At 41.5% G+C, this 25,207-nt stretch overlaps 2 protein-coding genes across 2 annotated transcripts; both read left to right on the top strand.

Moving 5' to 3' along the window:
• Positions 1 to 654: 654 nt before the first annotated feature.
• BPIFC (BPI fold containing family C) lies at positions 655 to 13,530 on the top strand (the record flags this gene model as incomplete). The annotated part of the gene is made up of 15 exons (XM_079534398.1): positions 655 to 760; positions 1,012 to 1,123; positions 2,194 to 2,322; positions 2,991 to 3,146; positions 3,929 to 3,992; positions 4,933 to 4,993; positions 5,783 to 5,871; positions 6,465 to 6,638; positions 7,320 to 7,373; positions 8,889 to 9,059; positions 9,551 to 9,618; positions 10,649 to 10,691; positions 11,303 to 11,366; positions 12,439 to 12,515; positions 13,489 to 13,530. The coding sequence occupies 15 exons, from the start codon at positions 655 to 657 to the stop codon at positions 13,528 to 13,530; spliced, it is 1,410 nt and encodes a 469-aa protein (XP_079390524.1).
• A 26-nt stretch (positions 13,531 to 13,556) lies between these two features.
• RTCB (RNA 2',3'-cyclic phosphate and 5'-OH ligase) lies at positions 13,557 to 24,320 on the top strand (the record flags this gene model as incomplete). The annotated part of the gene is made up of 12 exons (XM_079532633.1): positions 13,557 to 13,582; positions 13,698 to 14,088; positions 14,172 to 14,250; positions 14,953 to 15,020; positions 16,704 to 16,803; positions 17,978 to 18,134; positions 18,353 to 18,509; positions 19,579 to 19,738; positions 20,529 to 20,704; positions 21,474 to 21,662; positions 23,049 to 23,168; positions 24,213 to 24,320. 12 exons carry the CDS (start codon positions 13,557 to 13,559, stop codon positions 24,318 to 24,320), a joined length of 1,731 nt encoding a protein of 576 aa, XP_079388759.1.
• Between the last annotated feature and the right edge of the window lie 887 nt (positions 24,321 to 25,207).

Here is a 25,207-nt window from a genome sequence, read left to right as displayed (position 1 = left end):
ATAGTAAATGATTTTTTTGTCCTGGGCTGTAAGTCACTGTCCCCAGCTCTAAGTATCTCCTTAACATTTTCTGAGAAGAGATGATGGAAGAGTAGATAGACTCTATTGCTGATTACCCCAAACAAGGGAAACAAGTGGCAGCCACTAATATGTAAATCATTATTAAAAGCATTTATTTTGCCATTATTAATTTGGTTATATAGGACTTTCAACACTGATGTCCCTCTCTGTGAATGGAGAAACTAGCTAGAGTGTGCTTTGGACAAAAGGCTGGAAACCTCAGGTGCACCTAAGTGATGACATACATAGGCACAACAAGAAGCAAAAAGGGGAATACGTGATAAAATACGTGATAAAACATGATAAAATATCCACCTTTAGGGGTGTCAAAAATAGCCAGTTTGAGAAGCTTGGTCATGATGCTCAACCTTACTAAAAAAGAAATGGTGAAGTAACTAAAATAATAGAAAAAGTAGAAATGGTCCGTTTGTTTCAACACTTTACTTGTTTCCCACAAGGCACTAAAAGAGTCCTGTGGAAGATAAGAAATACAACTCTATTCCAGGCAAAAGAGTTGTTTAACAGGAATGAAAAGCACAATTCTACTACAGTTTCAAATATTTCTTTTAACAGGTCCTTTAAAAAACAAAGGCGATGGTGAAGATTTGCTGTTCTCTCCTCCTCTTAAGTTTGCTCAGTGTGCAGCTAAAAGCCAACCCTGGACTCAAAGTGAGAATCACTCAGAATGCCTTGGAGTATGGTAGGTGTGCTGAAGCTTGTGGTGATACTGCACTGAATCCTGATATGACAGGTATCTTCAGTAATGAGGGCAGTGGGAGGAAGTAAGCTAGTCAAAGGCTATAGAGAAAAGGAATGGTTAAGAGCACAATAATTTATTCACATCCATCCCGTCAGCAAGTAATGTTTTAAAATCTGCTAACGTGGTAGCACATAAATATAAACCTATTGTCAGTATCAAAGGCAACTGAACCAGTCTTTCTTTTCCTTCAGCCAAGAAGGTTGGGCTAGAGATCCTGAAGAAGAATATAGAGAAGGAGCAATTCCCTGATTTGACAGGCTATGAGAGATTTGGGCTTGGTAATGTCAACTACAACATCTCAAGGTAAGTAACAATCCTAGAAAAATAGTTCTGGTAATATGCTACTATTATATTTAGCTCTGTGCATGGATTATAATGGGAATGTTGATGTGTTTTACAGTAATTGTTGCTTAAAGGAGGGCACGTGTAGCTTACATCCGAAGCCTGATGAAGTCAAAGCAAAAATTCTCTTGATTAACCCCTGTTTGGATAAAGTTATCTGGTCTAATTTAGTCAGCTAAGCCCTTGCTATGATCAGTGGAGAAAGATTTACATACCCAGAAGGCAGTTACACCTATGACTTAGACACCTATTCTAGAACGAGTTTAAACATCCTCTTCAGCTGTCAGTGTTTCTCCACTGACCACATGGGGAGCCCAGAGGAACAGCTTTCCAGCTTCCAGGTGGCTGGAGCAGACCAAAGTGGAAGCTAGATCAGAATTAGCTGCAGACCATGAGTACAGCTGTGAGAATAGATTTTAAAATGCTGCCCAATGTAACATAGCTCCTGGCCCTGGTAACTATCCCCACCAATTTGGTCACTGGAGTTAGAGACTCCCAGGAACGGCTGCTGAATGAAAGGACATTTTCACTTTGCTAAAACCATCAGGACTTCCACCTGAATAAATTATCCCACTGCACAGTGTGATTCTGAATGCAAGCACACATACTGTGTAGCAAACAGATATTAAGTCCTTCTAAGGCAGCCAGCCTTATGATGCACAAATCACGCAGAAATATTACATGTTTTGAAATACTAAAAGGGACAAAGCTGCAAAATATGTGGGGTCTCCATGTATAAACACACAGGTCAGTGTTTAGATATAACACTTTTAGGTGTTTAGTTTGGAGTGTTATTAAGTTCATTAGGTGCCCTGTTGGTTGCTCAGCACTTGACAAATATGCTTTAATGACTTATTTGTGCAAAAAAAAAAAAAAAGTGTAAAACTAAGTGATACCATAAGAGTGGAGTAGCAGTTATGAGTCCTGCTCTCCTGAAAAAGTGTGAGCAGGACAAATCAAGTAAAATTTGAGGTTGCCTGAAATACTCATTTTTATTTTTATTTTTTTCCCTTATCTTTCTCATGCTGTAGAATAAGAGTCACTGCTGTTGAATTCCCCAACGTTTCCATCTCCATCATACCCAGGAGTGGGATAAAACTGATGATTAGAAACGCTTCTCTCACCATCAATATGAACTGGAATATAAGGACCTGGATGTTGTACGTGTAGCCTCGTGTTCTGGGATTTTTCTTGATGAAAAATATAAAAAAACAAGTATTGGTTTGTCCTGTGAGCTCTTCATGGCAGAAGTGGCCTTTAACAGCTCAAAGAAAAAATCCAGTAACAGTCTGGTTCTCATTGACAGGAGGGGTAGTAGGTCTACCTACAACATGGCATGAGCTTCAGTGCAGCTCACAAACAAAGGGTAGAGGCCTTCACTGAGGCTTTGCACAGCTCTTTCTCACAACCAGGCTATGAACAGTTTGATCAAAAATACCACAGCTTCACCACATTGGAGCTGGTCTTGAGCACGGGCTGCCAAACCCCTGGGATGGTGGTGGAGAGGAGGGCACCCCAGGCCCTGAAATAGGTTTGCCTTTTAACAGACATAATCCAGTTGCCTTTGCTGTGGGCATGTCTCGTAACTATACACAAACTACTTTAGAACAGTGAGTTACCTGTTTTTCCTAATTCAGCACGTTTCAAAACTCCTAGCATGGAAATTTGTGTAGAATACACGATTGTTTTCTCTATGAGCAATACAATGAAAAGTATTCAGACAAACTTCATCTTCAGTGAACAGCAAGAATCTGTTTAAGCCTTAGAGAGCCTTTAATGTTCACTAAAATAGGTTTTTCAGTTGTTTATGTACTTTTACTTTATGCAGCAAAGACGGTGGAAGAAGCACAGTGCACATTTCCAAGGTGTTTGTTACTGCAATCTTTTCAACACCCCTGGATAGTATGGGTCGTACTTCAGTGTCCCTTAACAGCTGTCATACGACTTCTGGTGATACAGACATCAAGTTGAATGGAAAAAGTGGGTAAGTGCAAGAGATCTGTGTACATGCTGGGAGAAAATAAATGTCAATGAACGGCACAAGGACAACTTCACAAAATAGGAGAACTAGAATTGCTGTTAGGTGTCTGTAAAGAACACATGTGAGAATCAGGGCCCTAATCTAGTGCTCAAGTGGCCAAGTTTAACCTCTGTTCTCATCTTTGTGCACCGTCATTTGAGTAGAGAATAAATACAGCAACTTCTGTCAAATCAGATATTCCCTTGTGCTTCTTCAACACAGAATTCTTTCTAAGTACAGCTCTAATCTTCAACTCTAGGCAGAAGCCATATGCTTATACTATGCTTTATGTACTTTAGATCAGAAAGCTATAAAAAAAAAGAACCAGACTGCTGTCTATCGTTCCTCTTGATATAAACCTGTGCAATGTGATTTCTTGTATTTCTTATATTTCTCTCACTGTCTGAATATAGCTCTTGTCACCCAGCTTTGGTTTTCTGTTTGGTTGGTTTTTTTTTATATATGCATTGAGAATTCCTACTGCACAGACTATTTATTTTGTGTTTACACAATGGTGCTAATATAAACAAATTATTATTCATAAAGATGAGCCCAGTCTAATTACTGAGTAAAATTACCTCCTTTTCAGTGGTAGCTCCCTGATAGCTCTTGAATTTCAGAAAGCTCCCACGTGTACTGGTATATCACACTTAGAGACCACTGAAGTCATGTTCCACAGAGATGTCTGATTTCCTATTAATGACTGTAGTACTTGACCCATGAATTGTTTTTTTCTTTTCCTGTAGCTTCCTGCACGATTTCTTTATCAAATATCTGAAGAAACCCATTCACAGGAACTTGGCCACTAATGTAAGCCTTTCCGATTGTGTACGGGAGAGTTTAAGGAATATCACTTTCAGATGTCAGCGCTGGGAACTTGGCAAAGGATGAACCAGAAAAATTATAGTTTGGTTCTGGGCTGATCGGCACACTTATTGCTTTGCCAGACAGAGAAACTTCCAAATAAAATGTTGAGTTTGTGGCTGGGATATTAACTGATCCAGAGATAGGTGAGTTTCAACCAGAGCCAGAATGTGCAGTTATTTTCCCATTCCAGTGCAGAACAGGACTGTGTGCCTGTGTACAGACATCCTAGTTGTCGGGTAATGTTCATTCTCAGCAGGTAAAACACATACTGTGTGACACACAGATCTCATGATACACCATTGGATAGTATGACTTATTTAAACCTCTTGGTTTCAAAGAGATAAGCAGTTGTGACAACATCCTGCCTATCGCCTCTAAGAAGGTAGAGCTTGAGATGGGTGTGATTCGCTCCAAGACAGGGATCTGCTCTGAGACCAATATGAGATCTCCTTCTCACACTTCTTAAACTGTGGATTTGTCACCCCCATCAGGCTGCCTTTAGCAACTTCCCACTTCATTGCCTAAAGGCAGCTCTGACACAGGCCATGCTTGCATTGCACAGAATAGATAACCATAGAGTCATAGAATCATTTAGATTGGAAAAGACCACTAGGATCATCTAGTCCAACCAGATAAGATGCAGCAAGGAGCTTTATTATTGGAGTTCTCTTTAAAGTGACTGAAGAAAGACATGTTCCTTTAGAAACAGATTTTTAGTGCATTAAATCACCTCCTGGACCTGATAGCTGAAGAAAAGCAACCTTAGGTATTTTGACAATTGCTGAAATTGTAACATAAGGAGACAGATTTGCTAGCACACAGGTAAGGGGTGTAATACAGTTCCATGATAATCATGCTGTAACTTGAGTATGCTTTTATGCAGTCTTGTCCCAACATCAGATCTGGGATCCAGCTGATAGCTAAGGACCTCCAATCACTGAATGGTGAGTCCCCTGTGATATCTTTTCTTTCTGCCTCTCATCTTCTGTCCAGTGAAATTCTGTAGTTTCCTTAACAGCAGCTGGATAGCAAAGCCTCCAGGAGCTGTATCAGAACCCACATTCTGTCTACTCCTTTACTTAGAAGACCACAGGTAAATAAAATAAATGATACTTGGACAAGAAAAGGACATTTCTGAAAAGCCAAGGACTTGGGAACTATTCTTAAGTTGTACTTTTGATGTTAGGAATGCAACTTAGAGATCACACAGCATTTACTATCAGTGCTACGTGGCCTCTGAGGACTCTTATGCTCTTCTGCTTAAAAGAAAAGAAAGAAAAAATATTTTCTTATGTTAACCATTTTAGATTTGCAGGAAGCAGCCAAATTGTTGAGCAGACACAATCTGCAAAACACAAATGCCTAAATAGACCAGGCAACCACCCTTTTCTGGGGAAATATTTGCAAATCAGAGGTACTTCAAATACTCTCGTGCTGCTTAACAAGAAAACCCACTACAGCCATGGGCATTTCCTTTTTCATTTGGTTAAACAAAATGTACTTTTCCACTCTGAGAAAACATTAGACAAACTAAAAAAAGATGCTTTGAAGAACATACCAGTAAAATGTCAAGCCTTAGGTCAGAAATTATGTTTGGATATCACAGGTTTTTTTTCCTACCCTTTGGAACACATGTCATTTTCCTTCAGGTGCTGACTTAGTTTTAACGCACATAAAATTCATTCTGTGGTTGTATAATATTGGGTATTTTGCTTTGTTTGCCACATACACAGTCCCAGTGCGAATTGATGATTTGGCTGAAATTGACTACTCCTTAAACAGCTTGGAAGTATTCCGACCATACATTGACATGGCCTTAAAGGTAACTGCTGTAGTGTTATTTGTCAGGATTGCAAGAGACAACAGAAAAATGAGTATTTGATATGCAAGTCTTGGGTAATGTCACTGATACTGCAAAAGATAATGTGAGTGATTTTAGGATTGTCTGAGCTAACTTTTGTGCGTTCTTTCATCTGCACACATTACTTGCTGATTTTGACCTTTGTCATTTTAAAAATCCATCTTGTAACTGAGACCATTGGCTGGCTCTGGGCAACAGTTTTCAAATCTAAATTTTTGGAAATGGGGAAAGGAGACAGTAAAGCTTTTCAATAAGGAGGTCATTCAATACATAAGTCCTTCATTTGGTTTTCTGAGGTGGTAGACTGTCTTCAGTAGGTGATCAGCATCTGAAAAGAGAAGTCTCATGTATCATCTGTGAAGGTGTCCAGTCTCTGGAATTTGTCTTCACCACCTGCTTGAAAGCACCAGAGCTCCAGGGTGTAATACAAATCCTATGTACTTACTTATACAACAAATGCATAGCTTAAGCAAAGGGAAAAAAAGTCTGCGGTCATTTCAAAGTCATGTTTTGATTCTGACTTTTTGTATTAAATCTCTGAATATACATTTCAGGGGATGGTCTACCCAGCTGGAAATTATACTGGCCCTCCCTATATGGCAACTCCCATTGCTATCCCAGACCAAAGTGACTCCATGCTCTACCTTGCCTTCTCCGAGTATTTCTTTCAGACATTCTTATTTTCTTACTACACAGCAGGGGCCTTCAACATCACCATTGCAAAGGAAGTAAGTAGGACACGGGAATGGGGTCAGAGTGGCTCGGTCATTCAGTGTGGAGCTTTGACCTGCCAATTGTCAGTATGCAATAGATTCACTGCTAATTGGGCTGTGAAGTCCTGAGACAGTAGAGCACAAACGCTAAGGTATTGTAATGCTCATTTTATGTTCTGTACAGATTCCTCAGTCCACAACCAGAGATGCCTGGTTCCACTGAGTAAAGTACTTAGCCACATAAAAGAAATTTTTTATAGACCTGTGGAATAGTCAAGAGATGGTCACATAACTTACTCTGGGCAATTTAGCTGCCTTAGTGGCTTTTTCCTGACGGGTCTTTACAGAGTAAAAATGCTACAGAGACCATGGAAGCAAAGCATAAGACAAAACAACTATGATTTGGAGCTAGGCAAACTTGGATATACAGTCTACAGGAGGTTCACTAAGTCCCCAGACCTAAAGACTGCAACGCAAACTAAGATAGTATAAAGCATTTGCTTTCCCAGGAAGTACCTTGACCTGAGTTATTGGGAATAAGCTTTAAGTATACTGAGTCTCTTAAGAATATTTCCGAGAACAAAAGGTATAAAACAAAAGATCCATTGAAATGACAGTATTAATGCATTAAAGAAAAGCTGAGAATGGTGGTCAAACCTGGTGAATTGATTTCTTCTAACTTTATTTTTCCCCCAGGCTTGCAGATATTTAAATATAAGCACTGAGATGTTTAGTAATATCATCCCCAAGGTGAGTGTCATTACTTTCACAAACTGTTAGAAAACTGCCCAGTGTGAGTGTTAGACACCTCAATACTGGCGTGTCCCAAAGGCCTTGTAGGTGCAGTGGGGCTCTTGCTCTGGAAAAATGGGCATATGCATGCATGGTAGCAGCAGAGGAGATGGACCTTGTCACCTCCCATCCCCACAACTGAATGACTATTATCAAACTTGGCCATAATCTTGTACATCAATCTTTACTCCAGTCACTGTTTCAACACTTACAGCAGTTCCCACATCAAACTAGTCCTAGACAGGGAAAAGCTCCCAGTCTAAATCCTGATCTGGGAGAACTCTGCCAGAGCTTCCAGTCAGAAATAACTTATTTCTCCTGCCCATATGTGCATAATTGCCTTTGTTTCACTGCCAGCCGGTGACTGACTAGCAGAAAGCAATACAGGAAAGACCTGGGAAGGGACTGTAGTGCTCACATGCAGTAAAGTGAGCTAACAGATGGGCAGGAAACATTACATCCATTGAAAACAGAAGGCAAATGTACAGGATTTCCATTTACTTTAGGAAGAGGAGAAGAGATATAACAGAAGAGATATAAGAGATACAAGCATGCATGGCTTCTACCAGCATTCTCAAACAGAATAAGAAACCAAAATGAGCACAAGAGACCCCAGCCCTTGAATGCCTAGGATGGATAATTCTGGATTTGTGCTTCTAAGAATCACAGAATCATAGAATCATTAAGATTGGAAAAGACTACTAAGATCACCTGGTCCAACCACCCCATGATACCCACTGCCCACGTCCCTCAGTGCCACATCCACACAGTTCTGGAGCACCTCCAGGGACAGTGACTGCACCACCTGCCTGGGCAGCCTGTGCCACTGCAGCACCTCTCCTTCTGAGAATAATTTTTTCTTAGCAGGCAACTGTAAGAACTTCTTATATTTGTCTGCTTCCTGTATGATACTAGGTTCCCTCCTTAGAAATCTAAGATTGCTTCAAGAGCAATTGTCATGTGGTCTTCTTAATAAAATGCCATGAGCATTTACACTAATATTCCACCTCTCTAAGTAATGAGCTTGTGAACCTGTGCGCTCTTTAGGCAATGGAGAGTCTGAGGCTCCTCAGAGGACAGTCCACAGCAGGTATCTGTCTTATGAGATGGATTAATCTCAAAGTGAATGACCTTTGAGCTCCTTTATTATTACTTAAATGTCATATTTTGTTCCATTCCTTTCCTGTGTTCACAGACTAATATTTAATTTAATTTCTCTACAAGTGATACAGAGGAAATAATATTTCTAGAGTGGAAAGAACTTACCATTGCATTCCTGATTCAGCCAAGATTGGTGATTTATCACCACTGAAAATTTCTATTTCCAGCTTGTATTAAAGAATTTTATGTTAGCAGCTGTTCTTAACCTCATCTTAAACAAATAGCTCTGAGAAAGAGAAAATGTATATTCTGACCTGTTCTACAAGAAGAGCATTTCTCTGACTTTTTTGATTTTGCCTTGGAATCATGCAGATAGCCAAATACTCAACTATACCGTATCCAGTTATGATGAAGCTAATGGCCACTGAAATACCTCTCATCAGCCTGCAGCAGGATTCTTTTACTCTAGAGATTCAGGAATCCATGGAGGTGTTTGCTGTTCTGCCAGACTCAACCACTCAGTCATTGTTCACAGTGAATGTAGTAAGTACAGTAAACAAGGTAACATTTAACTCAGGGCTAAGTATACTTGTTCTTTCCTGCTGTTAGAATTCTCTACAACAAAGTACCATATTTTTAGTATTTAGACATGCAAGTTCCCTTTAGTCACTGGTGATGCTGTGTGGCCCCACTTAACCTACTGGAAGGGGAAGAAATTTTTCTATGGGGAAGAAGTTTTTCCTGTAGATAAATGAGAATCCAAATAAATTGACACTTATTAACCAAAGATTTGTTCTCTGGAATGATTTTTGTAAGCATGGGTCATGTCCCATGACATCTTGTTCTTCTAACTGAAAATGGTTTTGATTAGTGAAATCTCATTATCCACATTTCACCTGGCCATGGAAGAACCCCACATACACAAAACAGCTCCTATACACAGCCAGGAAGACGGTGCTTCTGCATTTGTGACTAATTCTGAGCAAGGGTTCTGTTTTCTGTGTCTGTAAACCCATGGTTTCTTTCTTCTGCAGGCAGCCAACACCAGCATTGCTCTGAATGTCTTTGACCAGAAACTCACAGGCTCATTATGTCTGAACAGGTAATTCAACAAGGTTGGCCTGTGCCTGTCTGGAAAACAACACTAGCAATCTCAGCATTGCAGTTTTTACATGTGATCAGCTAACCATAATTTACTCTCTCCTCTGAGATAGGTATGCAGGGCAGTTACGATGATCATGAATAATTTGAGAGCTTCCCTCAATCCTTTCCAACTAGTTAAGATATATCTGCTCTCTAGTCTGCCTGTGCAGGGGTCCAGGACACAGAAAAGAACATGGACACCTGCAGTTTTCTCTATGTAGAGTTAGGGGGAGATGCCCCAAGAGAAGCACCGCAATGTCTAGACTTCAGAAAGCCAAAGCAGAGAGACTTGGACATTTAAAAATCTACAGTATTACATTTTATAGAGAGAGGCTCTGTAAACCACAGCCTTATAGCTGGGAATTGGGACACTTACTTCACAAAAGACTCCTTGGGAACAAAAAGAATATGCAGATTCTTTCAGGACACAGCAATATTAGGAATGTAAAGAGGATAGTGTCAATAGTATTGGGGATTTTTTTTCCAGCAAAATTAAGAGAAAAAAATCGGAAGCATGCAAGTAATTGGATACTTGAATATGTATGGAAAAGTATAAGTATTTGAAGTTGGAAATATTGACATGAGCAGCACAGCCATCAGTGGCAGTACCATACTGGGAACAGTCATTCATCCCACCCCTAGAAAGGCTCACATCAAAGTATTATGCTTAAGTACCAAATCCTTGCAAATGTTCTGAGAGCGTGCACATCCATAATGCTGGCCCTACTAACATCAAATGCTGATTGGATTTTCAAGACATAGCACAGAAGAAGTGCACTCACATCCCTGGCTACAGCCCTTCTAGGATTTTTCTGCATGCTTAGCTATGCCCTAAGAGATCACACCTTTCTCAAGTAAAAGATATTTCTTCAAGAGTCTGCTTACAGATGTCTTATAAGGCCTAGAGCTCTGAAGCAGTGACTGTACATCTAGAATAATACCTGTTTGTCCTTTCTAGTGACTCATCTCATTTCACTTCTTTCCCTCAGGCTCCAGTTCTCCCTCGCCCATTCCAATGTTGGCTCTTTTGAGGTAAGCAGATAGTTTAAACACATAGGAAATACAAACCAGGACTAGTAATGATATCAAGGCTAAAGTAGTAAAGAGTAAAGATATCAAGGCTAAGCAGCTAAATTTTATCTGTATTCCTAAATAATTTGGCTTCATTCAAGGATGTCTCTTTTCCTGTCTTCTGGCAGCCACCTCACTGCTGTTGATTAAAAAATAATAAAAATAATAATAATAAGTTTATTCTCTGAGGCAATTCAGTGTTCTGAAAATTAAATATTCTGAAGTTTTTCTGACTAATGTATCATATTTTATCAGTAACTGGAGAGATGTCTCAAATCACAGCCGTGGAATCTGCGCACAGCAGCAATCTGAACTCTGGCAGTAGGTGGAGCAAGTGTGCTGCAGTCTGGGCAATCACATGTAGAACTGTGAGCATTTGCATTTTGCATCTCACTTTCTGCATCATTTCAAAGACTTAAGATCCAAAGGTTACTTTAGCTAATGGCTCTCTGTAGCTAAATGAGAGCCAAAAGCTGAATGAAAGCCTACAGATCTCACCCAGAATGTGGGAATGATGATTCTGCCACTATCAGAAAGTGATGTCTAACTCAGTTTTTTTTTGTTTGTGACAGATCTCATTTCTGGAGAACATCCTGTCTTATATTTTACAAACTGAATTAATTCCATCAGCCAATGGTAAGGCTATAACACCAACCTGTATCATGTGGTTGAAACACCTGAGGGATGGGATGCCATTCAGAGAGATCCAGACAGGCTCAAACAGTGGGCGCAGGAGAACCTCATGAGGTTCAGCAAATCCAAGTGTGGGGTCTTTCACCTGGGTCGTGGCATCCCCTACTATCAGTATGAGCTGAAATGAAAGGATAGAGCACAGCCTTGCTGAAAAAGACTGGTGCATAACAGCTGGACATGAGCTAGCAGTGTGCCCTCACAGCTCAGAAAGCCAACTGTATCCAGGCCTGCATCCAAAGCAGCATGGCCAGCAGGGCAAGGGAGGTGATCCTGCCTCTCTGTTCTGTACTAGTGAGACCTCACCTGGAGTACTGTGTCCGGATGTGGAGTCCTCTGTACAGGAAAGACATGGAGCACATCCACAAAAATGGTCCAAAGGATGGAACACCTCTCCTATGAGGATAGGCTGAGAGAACTGGGGCTGTTCAGCTGGAGAAGAGAAGGGTCCAGGGAGACATGAGAGTGGCCTTCCAGTATCTAAAGGGGAGCTGTAAGAAGGAATGGGACAGACTCTTTAGCAGTCTATTGTCTTATCAGACAAGGGGAAATGGTTTCAAACTTAAAGAGGGGAGATTTAAACTGAGAAAAATACAGTAAGTTATAGCAGTGAAGTGAAGCAAGGTAGTGAAGCAGATCCTTGGAGACAACCAAGGTCGGGCTGGTAGGGCTCTCAGCACCCTGCTCAAGCTGTAGATGTTCCTGTTCATTGCAGGGAAGTTGGACTAGATGGCCTAAAGGTCTCTTTAAACAATTCATTTGATTCTATGATTCTGTTCTTCTAAGAATCAGCTAAAAGCTTTCAGCTGAGTGGGTGATTCTAGGAACTTTTGACATTCTGCTGACGTTACTGGTTCCTATTAACTCAGGTGGAACGTGACCATCGGCTAGTAAGCAGCAGAACAGGAAGCCAGATTTGTAAGGTTCTAATTTCTGAATAAACAGGAGGTTGCTGAAGGGCAGATATTTATTATCTTTCTCATGCATCCTTAAATCACTGTGTTTGTCTTTTCCTAAGCTAAACTATCCAAAGGCTTCCCTCTTCCCAATTTGGCCAATGTTACCTTCACAAGACCTCGTATTACAATCGCACAGGTGAGATTTTAACATTCTTATGAAAAAGGGGTTTTTTGGGTTTTTTTTTGTTTTTTTGGTTGTTTTTTTTTTTTTTTTTTTTTTCCATGATGGTGGGCACTTACTTACCTTCCACTAATACAGGGAATTTTTTGGATTTTGAACTAGTTAAGCAATAAAAAAACTGGATCTAAACTGCGATCTGTAATAATGGCAGAATCCTATTAGATACAAATCTATCCTTTGAGTCTATCTCCTGAAATACTCTCTAGATCTCAGTTTGAACATACAGATTGTTGCTAGACAGTCAGTCAGTACAATGCTATTGCTGACAGATGAATTTCCGGAAGATGTGTAAGCGTGGTGCATTTCTCCATTTGCTTACCAGCTTCTCAGATATTTTCTGCTTTGCACAGTCAGCCCCAAATCCTTCTTTGGGGCCAGGCACAATGCGCAACTCAGGAAAGGCAATGCAAAGGGTGTTTTAAAATCTTTTTTTGCATCCCACATACCTTGAAGCATCCAGGTACGCAATCCCTACAAAAAAATAATTGTTTGGAAGTTGTTTCAGTGACTCTAGCTGCCAATCACCTTACAAGCTAATTATGTACAAAGGATTTTAATGGTTCTGTGGGACCCATTTCCCACCTCACTTTCTCTAGTCAGTTTTCTCATCATTAGCTAGGAATGAGAGGACATGGGTGAACTGGGCTGGTAGTTGGACCAGGTGGTGATCTTAGTGGTCCTTTGTAACCTTAACGATTCCATTGCCAGCACATTGCAAAGGGATAACGGTGGGCAAAGATGGGGCTCTCTTGCAGTTTGAAAGACAAGAGTTTAATAGAGCTCATCACTCCCAAGTCCCAGCTGTCTTCAGTAGACTTTCTGACTTTCAACAGTAAGAGTTGAATTTGAAAAAAAAAGTTTTTGTTTTTGTTTTTGTTTTTAAATTTTATACTTGATAGCATTTCTGTGACCGTTCTTCTCCCCACAGGGATATGTGTTGATTTCTACCGATGCTCACTACAAGCACTGAAGGACAAGAATCACCGCCTGTTAGGCATGAACCTGAAATTAATAACGGGACTGTTGAAATAAAGCCTTGTCTACACACTTCTTGTGTCTGTCTTCCTGAAAGGTGCCGCCGCCTCTCACAAGAAGTGCACTGTCAGATCTGTGAGTACAGATCTATGCATTGAGCAGGCTGAGGCGCTCGGAGGGAAAATGGCGCAGCACGGCCTGCGGTTCTCTGCATCCCCAGCGACCTGGCCCGCCGCACACAGCCCTGCCCAGCGCCTCTCAGTGCGGCTCTCGGTCCCAACCCGCTGAGGGAAGGCCCGGCCGCTTCGCCAGGGGGCGCGCGCGGGCGGAGGATATTTGTCCCTCGGCGGCTCCCGTCCGCCTTCCGCCACCGCTGAGGTGTCGTGGCCCTCGGCGGCCGCCGTCGTGTGTCGCTGTTGGCCGGGCGCTGTCGGAGGGGTTCGACACGAGCGGAGCCACCATGAGCCGCAGCTACAACGATGAGTTGCAGTACTTGGACAAGATCGACAAGAACTGCTGGCGGATCAAGAAGGGCTTCGTGCCCAACATGCACGTGCGTGGGGAGGGGGGGAAAGGGTTGGGGAGAGGAGAAGGGGGAAGCGGGAAGCCCGGCCGCTCAGACCGCTCTCCCCGCAGGTGGAGGGAGTTTTCTACGTGAACGATCCGCTGGAGAAGCTGATGTTCGAGGAGCTGCGCAACGCCTGCCGCGGCGGAGGTGTGTCTGCGGGGCCTTCACACTGAGGGCTGGGCTGGGCTGGCAGCGCGCCGGTTTGCCCACAGCTTTCTTTTATCCAGGCCGAACAAGCCCAGCTCCCTCAGCCTGTCTTCACGGGAGAGGTGCTCCAGCCCTCTGAGCATCTTCTTTGCCCTCCTCTGGACCTGCTCCAACAGCTCCGCATCCTTCTTGTGCTGGGAGCCCCAGGCCTGCATGCAGTGCTGCAGAGTGGAGGAGATCAGTTCCCTCCCTCTCCCTGCTGCCACTACTCTTCTGATGAAGCCCAGGGTACAATTGGCTTTCTGGCCTGCATCACACACTGGTGTTTTTATTAAATTTTTCACCTATCAGGACCCCAGAGACTTTAGCAAGGCTGCTATCAGTGAGTCCTTCTCCCAGTCTGTACATGTATCTGGGATTGCTTTGATCCAAGTGCAACACTGTGCACTTGGCCATATTGAACCTCATTAGGTTCACATGGGACCAATCTTCAAGCCTGTGCAGTCTCTCTGGATGGCTTCCCTTCCTTCTGTCATATCAACATAACAATATGTCAGATCTTGCTTAGAGCTCACCAGATTTGAGCAGTTGCTTGTGATTTCTGGTGAGCTGGTATTTTGAGCAGACCCTTCAGAAATTGTGATTGCCATGGTAAGCTATCTGATTACTGATGTATTTTGTTTTTCTTCTTTTGGTTTTAAGGTGCGGGTGGCTTTTTGCCTGCTATGAAACAGATTGGGAATGTGGCTGCATTGCCTGGAATCGTTCATGTGAGTCATTGTTCTGAAAAGTTGCTTTTTGTTCCTGCTAGTCACTGATCATGGGAATACTGGTGCGAGAAGGTGTTTGGATCAGAGATCTCTCTAGGACAGTTGGTGTGTTGGGAAACTGGCTCTGAGCATTTGCAAGGACAGGCTGTGAAATTGTCAGAAAGGGGAGTATCTACTTATTTCATTGACTGTCTTTTGACAACTTGCATAAAGCAAAGCTTTGTTGGCTTTGCTTTATGCTATTCCAGTTGCTTTAGCCACTATTTTTCCACTGTTTGTTGTTTTTTGTTTTTGAATCCTCTCTGCTGACCTGCAGTGCATGAAGAAGAAAGGAGAGAGCAGGCGGTGACGTTATTTGTGTTACTGTTGCTGCCCTAGTGTTGGTAGTGAGCCTTTCCATGCACTGTTTTCTCTGGCCCCATGCATTTTGGAAATGAAGCATCAAATTCAGCGATGCAGGAAGAACATCACTTTTCAAGAAACATTAAGTACAATGTGGAAATGATCTTTTTATGTTCTGTGTTGCTTACATTAATAAGTACCAGAACTGTCTTTTTTTTTTCTTTTTTTTTTTCTTCAATTGTTTCTCATGGTGACTCAGCAAAAGTTTTCAACTTCTGGCTACAGTAAAAGGCTAAACATCAATTTGCTAAAATGCCTTAGTGACCAACTAAGAAGAAGGTGAGAGAAAATTGAAGCAACCTGTTAAAATGGGAATTATGGCTGATAGTTTGTAGGAGAGATGTTATTATTACCTTTCTATTCACATCTTCACTCTTTTTAATAAGATTTCTTGTTGATGGTAAGGGGAGGGAGAAGAAGCATATAAGCCTCTGAAAAACAGTTCTCCCTTTCACGTATAGCAACAGTTTAACACATTCAGTGGGCTTCAGAAAACAGACAGAATGTTTTGAGTCCTATTTGCAGCGTGTCATAATCTAAATTTGCCATGCCTCGAACTTGTAGAGTTGTGTAGATGCACACTCTTTAATTGGCAGTAACGTGAAAGGTTCAATTAAAAGTAATTCTTTTATGAATTGACTCAGCTCCCAACTTATCTTGACATATCAAAAGAATGTCTTTTTCCACCCATAGCATGCAGTTTTAAGTCAACGTTCAGTGACGTAGCTAAGAAAGGAAAGTGCTGACTGTTGTGTGATCTTATTCCATTGCACTGACTTACTTCTTTGTTAAATTTACTGCATTTAAGTATTGCTGTAGATGGCACCTGACAGGGACAAACTCATCTTCAGTCTTCTGTCTCTGCTCTGTGCCATTCATAATTTATTGCCTACAAAGATGTCAGTGCAAAGGCTCTTGAGTCCAGGGATAAACTAGATTTCAGTTTGAGATCACAGTTCTTATACTTGAATGTTTTGTGTTTTCTATAAGTTCTCTTGGGACTGGGTCAATCTCAGGAGGGGCTGCTCAGCTGACTAGCCTCTACAGCTTGCTCCAGGGTGAGATGAACTGCTCTCTGCTTTCTTTGATGGTTTCTCCTATAAACTGTAGGAGTTTACTTTCCTGAATTCAGATGTCTACTCCATCAGAACATCCTTTCTCTGTCTGGCGTATTGGTCTGTACATGTGATAACCACTATCACAAGTCAGAGCATAACCAAGATGACTCTTAGTGCAGTACAAAGTTTGCAGAACTTTGAAATTTCCTTTGTTTCCCTTCAGAGATCCATAGGTCTCCCAGATGTCCACTCTGGCTATGGCTTTGCCATTGGCAACATGGCAGCCTTTGATATGAATGATCCTGAAGCAGTGGTGTCACCAGGTGAGATTACCTCAAGACTGACTTAATCTGCACTGAGGAAGGTCTGCGTTGGCGTAAAAATACGTGGCAAAATGGCAGATCTGTACAGTACTTTACATGCAGAACAAAGGCAAAAGATGACTGAATTACACAGAGTTAAGAGACACTTAAATTTCTGTGCTCAGAATCTTTATTCTTCACATTGTGAATGGTTATTCTGTAAGCATTTAAACAGTACAGAAAAAAATTACCATGTTTTTGGCTTGGCCTTGTATCCCTCAGTCTTGAAGAGAGAGCACAAGACTTTGGACTTGGTTTCACCATGTTGATAAAGAATTGACTCTTCTCTTTGAGCAAGATTTGAAGCCCCTTTTTAAGAATATTTCTGTATTTTGTTAAAAACATGACCTTCTTACATTTCTGACTTTTACATATATACCTTGGTCTTTAGTAACTGATGGTCTACAGGCGCTTTTGTGGTTGTACCTGAGATTCATGTGTTACGCCTTACTTTTTTCAAATTGTGTGTTCCCAATGGACTCAAAATGAAGATCTCCTTGTCTAGCATCCCCACTCTGACACTAGTAAAGGTGGCATGATTGGTCTCTCACACTCAGCCTCTCTCTGTGGTGGTAGTTTATATTAAATGCTGAGAATTAAGCAAAACTAAAATTTCATATTACTTTTAAATCTTTTCTGCTTATTATAGTATTTATTCCAGTGAAGATTCAAAAACGATTTGCTTCCAAGGACTTGCTTTTGGGAACTGTGCTAAGATTTTCGTCTGTCACTTTCCTTGTGTCCTGTGGCAGCTGAATGTCCTCTTCAATTTCTGTACATGTATTTAATTAAAGCGGTATACACTTGCTGGAGCAACTAGCAGATGCATAGAGCATGTGTTTGAGATGGAGAGGCTGTGTGTGGGGTTTTCTAAAGAGTGGTCAGGTTTGTCTTTGCGAAACTATTTGGCTCTCTTGAAATCTATGGCTTCTTGTAAATCCATTAAAATGTAACTTAATACAATTCCCAATATTGTCTTAGAAAGATGTAAGATCACATCATTTGATACGTGCTCCCTGTCAGTAAGGACGTTGATTTAAGATTAATATGAATCTCATCTTTAATATTTCAAAATTAGTGTTTAGCAAACAGCATTAGCACACTACTAACTGTATGGCTCTTCTTGCACTGTTAGGTGGTGTCGGATTCGACATCAACTGCGGTGTCCGCTTACTGCGTACAAATTTGGATGAAAGTGATGTGCAGCCTGTGAAGGAGCAGCTCGCCCAGGCTATGTTTGACCACATTCCTGTCGGTGTTGGTTCAAAGGGTGTCATCCCCATGAACGCCAAGTAAGAGAACAACTTTATGTGCACGTCACTGCAGTGGTCATCTCTTGTTTTTATGAAAGATTCAAGGGTGGGAGACTTTATGAAAGAGAAAAAAAATCAAAGCCTTTCTATACATGTGCTTCTCCAGGAGGAGAACCATCAAGTTTCTCAGGACCATACCTCGTTAAGTTTTGAATAGTTCCAAGAATAGAATGCACATATGTCTTTGCTAATTGCAGGGATTTGGAAGAGGCTCTAGAGATGGGTGTAGACTGGTCTCTCCGGGAAGGCTATGCCTGGGCAGAAGACAAGGAACACTGTGAGGAGTATGGAAGAATGCTGCAGGCTGATCCCAACAAAGTCTCTTCGAGAGCAAAGAAGAGAGGCCTGCCTCAGGTAAAGCTGTGTTTCAAAAGGGTTTTGTAGTGCCCCCAGGGTTCAAAGTGAAAGATAGCGGGTGGTTTTCTGACTTTGTCTTTTCTTGAACCTTTGCCTGACGGTTGTTGGCAGGTGGAAAGGTGAGATGGTGGTGCTATTTCTGATTAATTCTTGGCAGAATTTGAACACAGGGAAACATGATAAATGTTGGGCGTACCCAAAGTCCCTGGGGGCATCAGGTTTTCACCAATTAACACTGGGATTCATGTTTGCTGGCATTTCCCCATCCAGATGTAGTTTTGTTGAAAGACAGGCAAGCTGTTCTGTAACTTTTCTCCTTGTTTGCATAGCAACTTAATAGCAGGGCAAGGAAAGATACCACAATAAATGTGACTAACTCAGAACTTTGAATTACAGTTAAAGGGTTGGATTTTGTTTCTATGTGTAGTAAGTATATCACTGTGTCGTTGCTCTGGGTGGAATGCTTTTGAGGTATCTGTGATAATGCTTCAATTTCTGAAACTTTATTTTATATGATTTGAGTTTTATGAATTGTGCTGCAATACATTACAGGATTTTAACCTAAAAATGATGTTAGGTCCTCAGTTTTCTCATTTTACCTAACAAATAAGTAATCACCTATTACTAAGTCAGAAAAAAGTGGAATATCTTGCTTTAATCTGCTGAAAAGGCTTAATGACATAGTTAAAAGGATGTTTTAGCTTCCTCATGGGGCTAGAAACAAGTGTAAGGCAATGTCTGGCTTGTCTCTATAAACAGGGTGGATTCTCAGTACTCTACTTTTCCTGTCTTTTGACTGGACCTGAGTTGCAAAAAGAGTGGCTGCACAGAGTGTAGATTCTTGTCCTTTTGTTTAATTCTGGTCTTGTTCAAACAGTAGAAGTTGTTATGAATCTGAACAAAGAGGGCTATGATAATGCTACTGTGTTCTGCTTCCTTTTAGTTTACGTTTGTTTTTCCTGGAAAAACTCTTGAAACTAAAACCTTTGTAGCAATTTGCCCTTTTGCCCATATTCCCATAGCTGCCTTACTAAGCGCTGTCTGATCTTTGTGTTGTGATTGGCAGCTGGGGACCCTGGGAGCAGGAAATCACTATGCTGAGATCCAGGTTGTGGATGACATTTACAATGAATATGCTGCCAGGAAGATGGGCATCGACCACAAAGGACAGGTTTGCGTCATGATCCACAGTGGCAGCAGAGGTTTGGGCCATCAGGTTGCCACAGGTATGGTCCGACTGGCATGGGTACCTGGAGTAAAGCAAACTCTTCAGCATGTTCTTGTAAACTCCAACACCAAAAAGCTTTTCTCACAATTGTCAGTCTATTCTGAGTTACCTTGGCAGGGGTTGTCTCCCTCTGTTTTCCCTTTCCTCAAATGCTGGAAAAGGATGTGTACAGAAGTTGTAGGACCAGCATTCTTGGAGATATTCAGAACTTGACTCAGTCCCTGAGCAGCAGTCCAACTGGCACTGCTCTGAGCAAGTGCTAGTAACTCCCAGAAGTCCCTTCTAAACTCTATTTTTGTATGATTGAGAGCGGAGGAAGATTTTCACTGAATCCTTTGGTTCAGGGGCTCTCTTCAAACATATTTGCTTGGGATCGTGGAGTCTTAATATTTGGTGTAACAAAGGCAGACACTCTTGTGGCAGAAAAAAAAACGACTAAACTGTGGGGTCAAAAAAAAGATTTACAGTTGCCTTTATTGTTTTGAATGTAATAAAGTGTTTAGATTATTAGTAGATATCAACAGGCTGAACTACATTTGTCTGAGCGGAGAATTCTTTCTGGTACACCTCAGACCCTGAACTTTCCTTTCTAAAAATAGTCTTAGGGAATGCTGTTTGTAAACAACAATATTCTGCCACAAAATTACTCTGCTGTTTGAGAGGAAGTTGTAGGTTTGACCACTGGACAGATGTGTTCAGTTTTTTGAGTATAACTTGTAGAGACTTGTGTTAATCCCATAGACTGAAACAAAATGAAGAAGTCTCTTAGAAATCTGCTTATTTCCTAGATGCATTGGTGGCTATGGAAAAAGCTATGAAACGGGACAAAATCATAGTGAACGATCGCCAGCTAGCGTGTGCCAGGATTGCCTCTGTGGAGGGACAGGATTACTTGAAGGGAATGGCAGCTGCTGGAAACTATGCGTGGGTCAACCGCTCTTCTATGACTTTCTTAACAAGACAGGTATGAGCAGAGTTGCCTCTGATGTAAATGTTCTGGTGCACATCATGCTTTGTCCAAGGCATATGGAATACACAGTAGCTGCATAACAGGGTCATAGAATCACCAAGGCTGGAAAAGACTTCCAGGGTCATCCAGTCCAACGTCCATCTGTCACCAATATTTCCTGGAAGAGGAAGGTGCAAGAAGATTCTCCTTTTTAAACTACCAAACCATCTTTTTCAGAGTTGCCAGAATTTGTCTAGTTGATAACAGATTGAATTCTAATGTTAAAGCTGTTGATGGGCAGATAAGTCTAGACAGTCCATTTCTGTCACACTCTGCACTCAATTTCTTCGTGGCTGAAACTGACTGAGGGTTCTTACCTGCCATGCCAAGTGTTTAGGTCACTGGTTTATCACTGGCTTATCAGTAAGAGACATTTTCATGCAAATCTGTTCCTGGGTGTTTATACCAACTGGGCAAAGAACCCTTTGAGGGCAGCCCTGCAGAGAAGGACTTGAAGGCCCCGGTGGATGAGAAGCTGGACATGAGCCAGCAGTGTGTGCTTGCAGCCTGGAAGGCCAAGGCCAGGCTGGATGTGGCTCTGGACAGCCTGGTCTGGTGGTTGGCGACCCTGTACATAGCAGGGGGGTTGAAACTAGGTGATCTTTGAGGTCCTTTTCAACGCAGGCAATTCTATGATTTTAATTTTTTAAAGTATTTTTTAGCTTCTGCATGCACACTGAAGTTCTCCTCTTGTGTTCCATGTCACGGTTTGTTCTCATTTTAGGCTTTTGCCAAAGTCTTCAACACAACCCCAGATGACCTCGATATGCACGTTATCTATGATGTGTCTCACAACATTGCCAAAGTGGAGCAACACGTAGTGGACGGGAAGGAAAGGACTCTACTGGTGCACAGAAAAGGATCAACCAGAGCCTTCCCTCCTCACCATCCTCTTATTGCTGTTGATTATCAAGTAAGTTTAGCTGTAGGGGAAGGAAAACGGAATTTTTGGATGAATCAGATAATTTTAGAGTGTTTAACAGAGATCTAAACTCTGTGAGTTCCTTTCTTTGAGGTAATAGCACTGGAAATCTTATGGAATGGCAAAATTCTGCTTATGTGTGTATTATTTGATCTTTGGAATACTGAACTCAGTCTTGCACTCCGCAATTGCAGTCGCTGGAAAGTCATGAAGGTTTTATATCTATGGCAGGCTGCAGTCATTTGCTTTGTCTGTCTGTTGGAGCCAAGTCTTTTTGATACACTGGTGTACATCTTTCAGTGCATTTTGGTCTCCAGAATCCTTCATACCAGGCACCTAAGGCAAGTGGGGATGCTCTGAGGGAATGTAAATCTAGCCGCTTCTTTTGGAGATGTAACTCCTCTCAGACGTTTATTAATGAGTTGCTTAGGCTTTTCCTTGGTGAATTAAGACTTGTTTGCATCCACAGCTGACTGGACAGCCTGTTCTGATTGGTGGGACTATGGGCACGTGTAGCTACGTTCTTACTGGCACAGAGCAAGGCATGACTGAGACGTTTGGAACTACTTGCCACGGAGCTGTAAGTGAAAAAGCATTTCAGTAAGATGTTTGGAAGGGAAAATCATCCAGTGAACAGGGTTGTTAAAGGGTCATTCAGTGTCTGATTCATTTGTTGGTAATACAGGGGTTCTTACCACTGTAGTCCAAGAAAATTCAGGGGGTGCTCCTTTATACGAAGCAAAGGTTAATATGACTATGTCAAGAATGATCTCCTTTTTCAAAATCCCGGTATCTGAGCTAACAAGAACAACTCATGATGCTGAGACTGTTTATATAAAATTCCTCAGTAGCTGGAAGAAGATATTTTCTCCTTTTTTAACGTTGTGCAACAAGGATGGCTGAGGAAAAGAAACAGTTTCTAGTAAAACTGAATCGTGAGCACAGTCTGACGTGGTTTGAGCAAAAAGGCTAGTATGTTTTACATACAGAACTTTCCTAGCCATAGTACCTGATTATGCAGAAGCTTGTCATCTGAATTTCCCATTTTGTGGCTTACCCTGGTCTGTGTCATCAGCTATTCTGTTTGCTTATAATGTGTACTGATTAGAGATTATGTGCTAGATATAGCACCAGATGTCAAACTTCACCCAATACTATTCCAGGGGGTCTGTCCTAGATGTCTGCTTCCTCGTCAGCAGTTACAACTACTTACATTTGTGGTAGTCCTGACAAAAAGTCTTTCATTTTGTTCAACGCAGTTGGAAATGCAGCTTAGTTTTCTTAAGCATATCTGTTGATTTCTTCTTTATGTAGTAAGAGTGTTGTTTTTGCAAACTACCACAAAAAAAAAACAGAACTAACTAATCTACTTTCTAGGGTCGTGCACTGTCTCGAGCCAAATCTCGACGTAACTTGGACTTCCAGGATGTACTGGACAAACTGGCTGACATGGGCATTGCCATCCGTGTTGCTTCTCCCAAACTGGTCATGGAAGAAGTGAGTTTAATACTTTGTTATCTGAGAGGGGAGAAGAGAATCTTGCTCCTTGACTGAATGACCCTCTGTCACTTAATTCTTGACAGTGCTGGTTAATCACTACTTGCCCATATGTACAGCTTCTGCAATTTCTGATAGACTTATCCAATTTTCTGGAAAGCAATATGAAGTTTTGCCTGTCCCCAAAGTCCTGCCAGAAGTAGATTATTTGGCAGTTTCAAGGGATATGTTTTTTCCCTCTTTTCCTGCCTGTCAATAGAGATAGTAACCATCGACTCTGAAAAATCTTTGTGGGACCATCACGAAGTTGTTACCTTTTGTGGGCTCTCTTCCTTCTAAATGATATTCTCCCAGTTTTGAATTTAGTGTATACTGTAGTTGTTATGTAAATTCATTGCAGTGCATGAATTTATGTATGCAGTCTGCCTTTTAAGACAAATTCCACTTTCTCCTCAGGAAGAGGAGAACTTTAACTGGCTAGAAAAATTTGATTGTTATGACTTCAGTTATGATTTATTGTGATCACAGCTTCATTTATAATCAATCATTTATAACTGCTTTTATGGGTGTTAGTATTGTACAAAGCTGTTTGTCCTATTAAAATCTCTATTTAAGGGTGGCTTTCTAATAAAATACTGGAGGAAGAGCTCAAGAGTTCATCCCTGTTTCTTGTCACTGAGGGGCAGTGAAGATAAATCCTAAGAGCTATCTGGAAGGAGGAAGTTGGAATGACTTCCTGCCAAATGCTGAGTCCCAGCTTTACTGCCTACTGGTATTGGATTATCTGAGAACATTAGGAAAACAGAACCAAAAGAGCTAGTATCTTATCTGGAATGTGGTAAAAGTTGAATTCTAAAACCAAATATATCTTAGATTTTGAATGTCTGATATGTCTAGATTTTCAATATGTCCACCTCCTTTTACAACCTCAATGCATATGGTTCAGTTTTTATGAAGAAAGGAAGAGATATCCAAAGCCTGTATCTAGCTTCCTGTGACTTTGGGCTGTTTACAGTGTTTTCTTTTTCTCTCTTCCCCCTCCAGGCACCTGAGTCTTACAAGAATGTGACAGATGTCGTTAATACCTGCCATGCAGCTGGCATCAGCAAGAAAGCCATTAAGTTGAGACCTATTGCTGTTATAAAAGGCTAGGAACTGACAAGGCAGCAGAAACCCACCAACAACTGTAGGCCTTCTGCAAAACGTCTGCAAAATCATCATCTTCCCGTACATTTGGACTCAATAATCTACTCAGATATTACATCACTGTTATGGAAACACAGCAGTTGAGGATGCCCCTATTTTTAACCACATCTAGACAGAAATAATGGCTCCAGCTCCTTGTTATGTGGGGTTCTTTTCTTATGGAAAGGGTAAAGAAATCAGTCTTGTTTTGTTTTGTATGCAGTTTCTCCCCCCATTTGGATGGTTGTTCCGAAGGCACAACTTCTGACTTTACTGAGTTCCACTAATTACTGTGCTGCAAGACCACCACCATCAGCAAAGGTGACATATGAGCCAGACCTCCCATCTCTGCACCTGAGTGCCTGGAGCTCTTTCCATGTACAGAAGTACCCTGATAGGCAGGGTATAGCACCTCTGGGCAGGGAGAGGTCTCTCTGTTTGCAGATATCTATATTGTTGCATGTTTTCTGGCAGTTGAATAAAAAATACAGTTGGGAGTGGTCTCCCACTTGGACTGAGAGGGACTAGCTAGGCTTGAGGCGCAGTCTTCTTCTCTCCCCCCACTCTCTACCATGTACCACAGCACGTGATGTGCTTGGCTGTGTCCATGCGGGGGTCTGCAGTATTGTGTATATGCTGGTAGAAATGTTATTTTGAAAGGTCTTGTTTGCCCAACAAAATTGCAATTTCACAGCTTAGAGATCCAGTGTTTTGAAAAGTCCTAAGTGTGTGAAAGTTGGATTGGATAGTGTTATTCACTGTGTCCAGTGACTGATTGAAATGAGTCCAGTTGCAGGGTCAGGCCCAGTAGGATGAGACTGCTTTCAGCTGATGTTTTTTCTTTAATTAAATAA

This window comes from Tetrao urogallus, assembly GCF_951394365.1.
Source record: "Tetrao urogallus genome assembly, chromosome: 1".
NCBI lineage: Eukaryota > Metazoa > Chordata > Aves > Galliformes > Phasianidae > Tetrao > Tetrao urogallus.
This window is presented reverse-complemented; position numbering and strand designations above follow the sequence as displayed.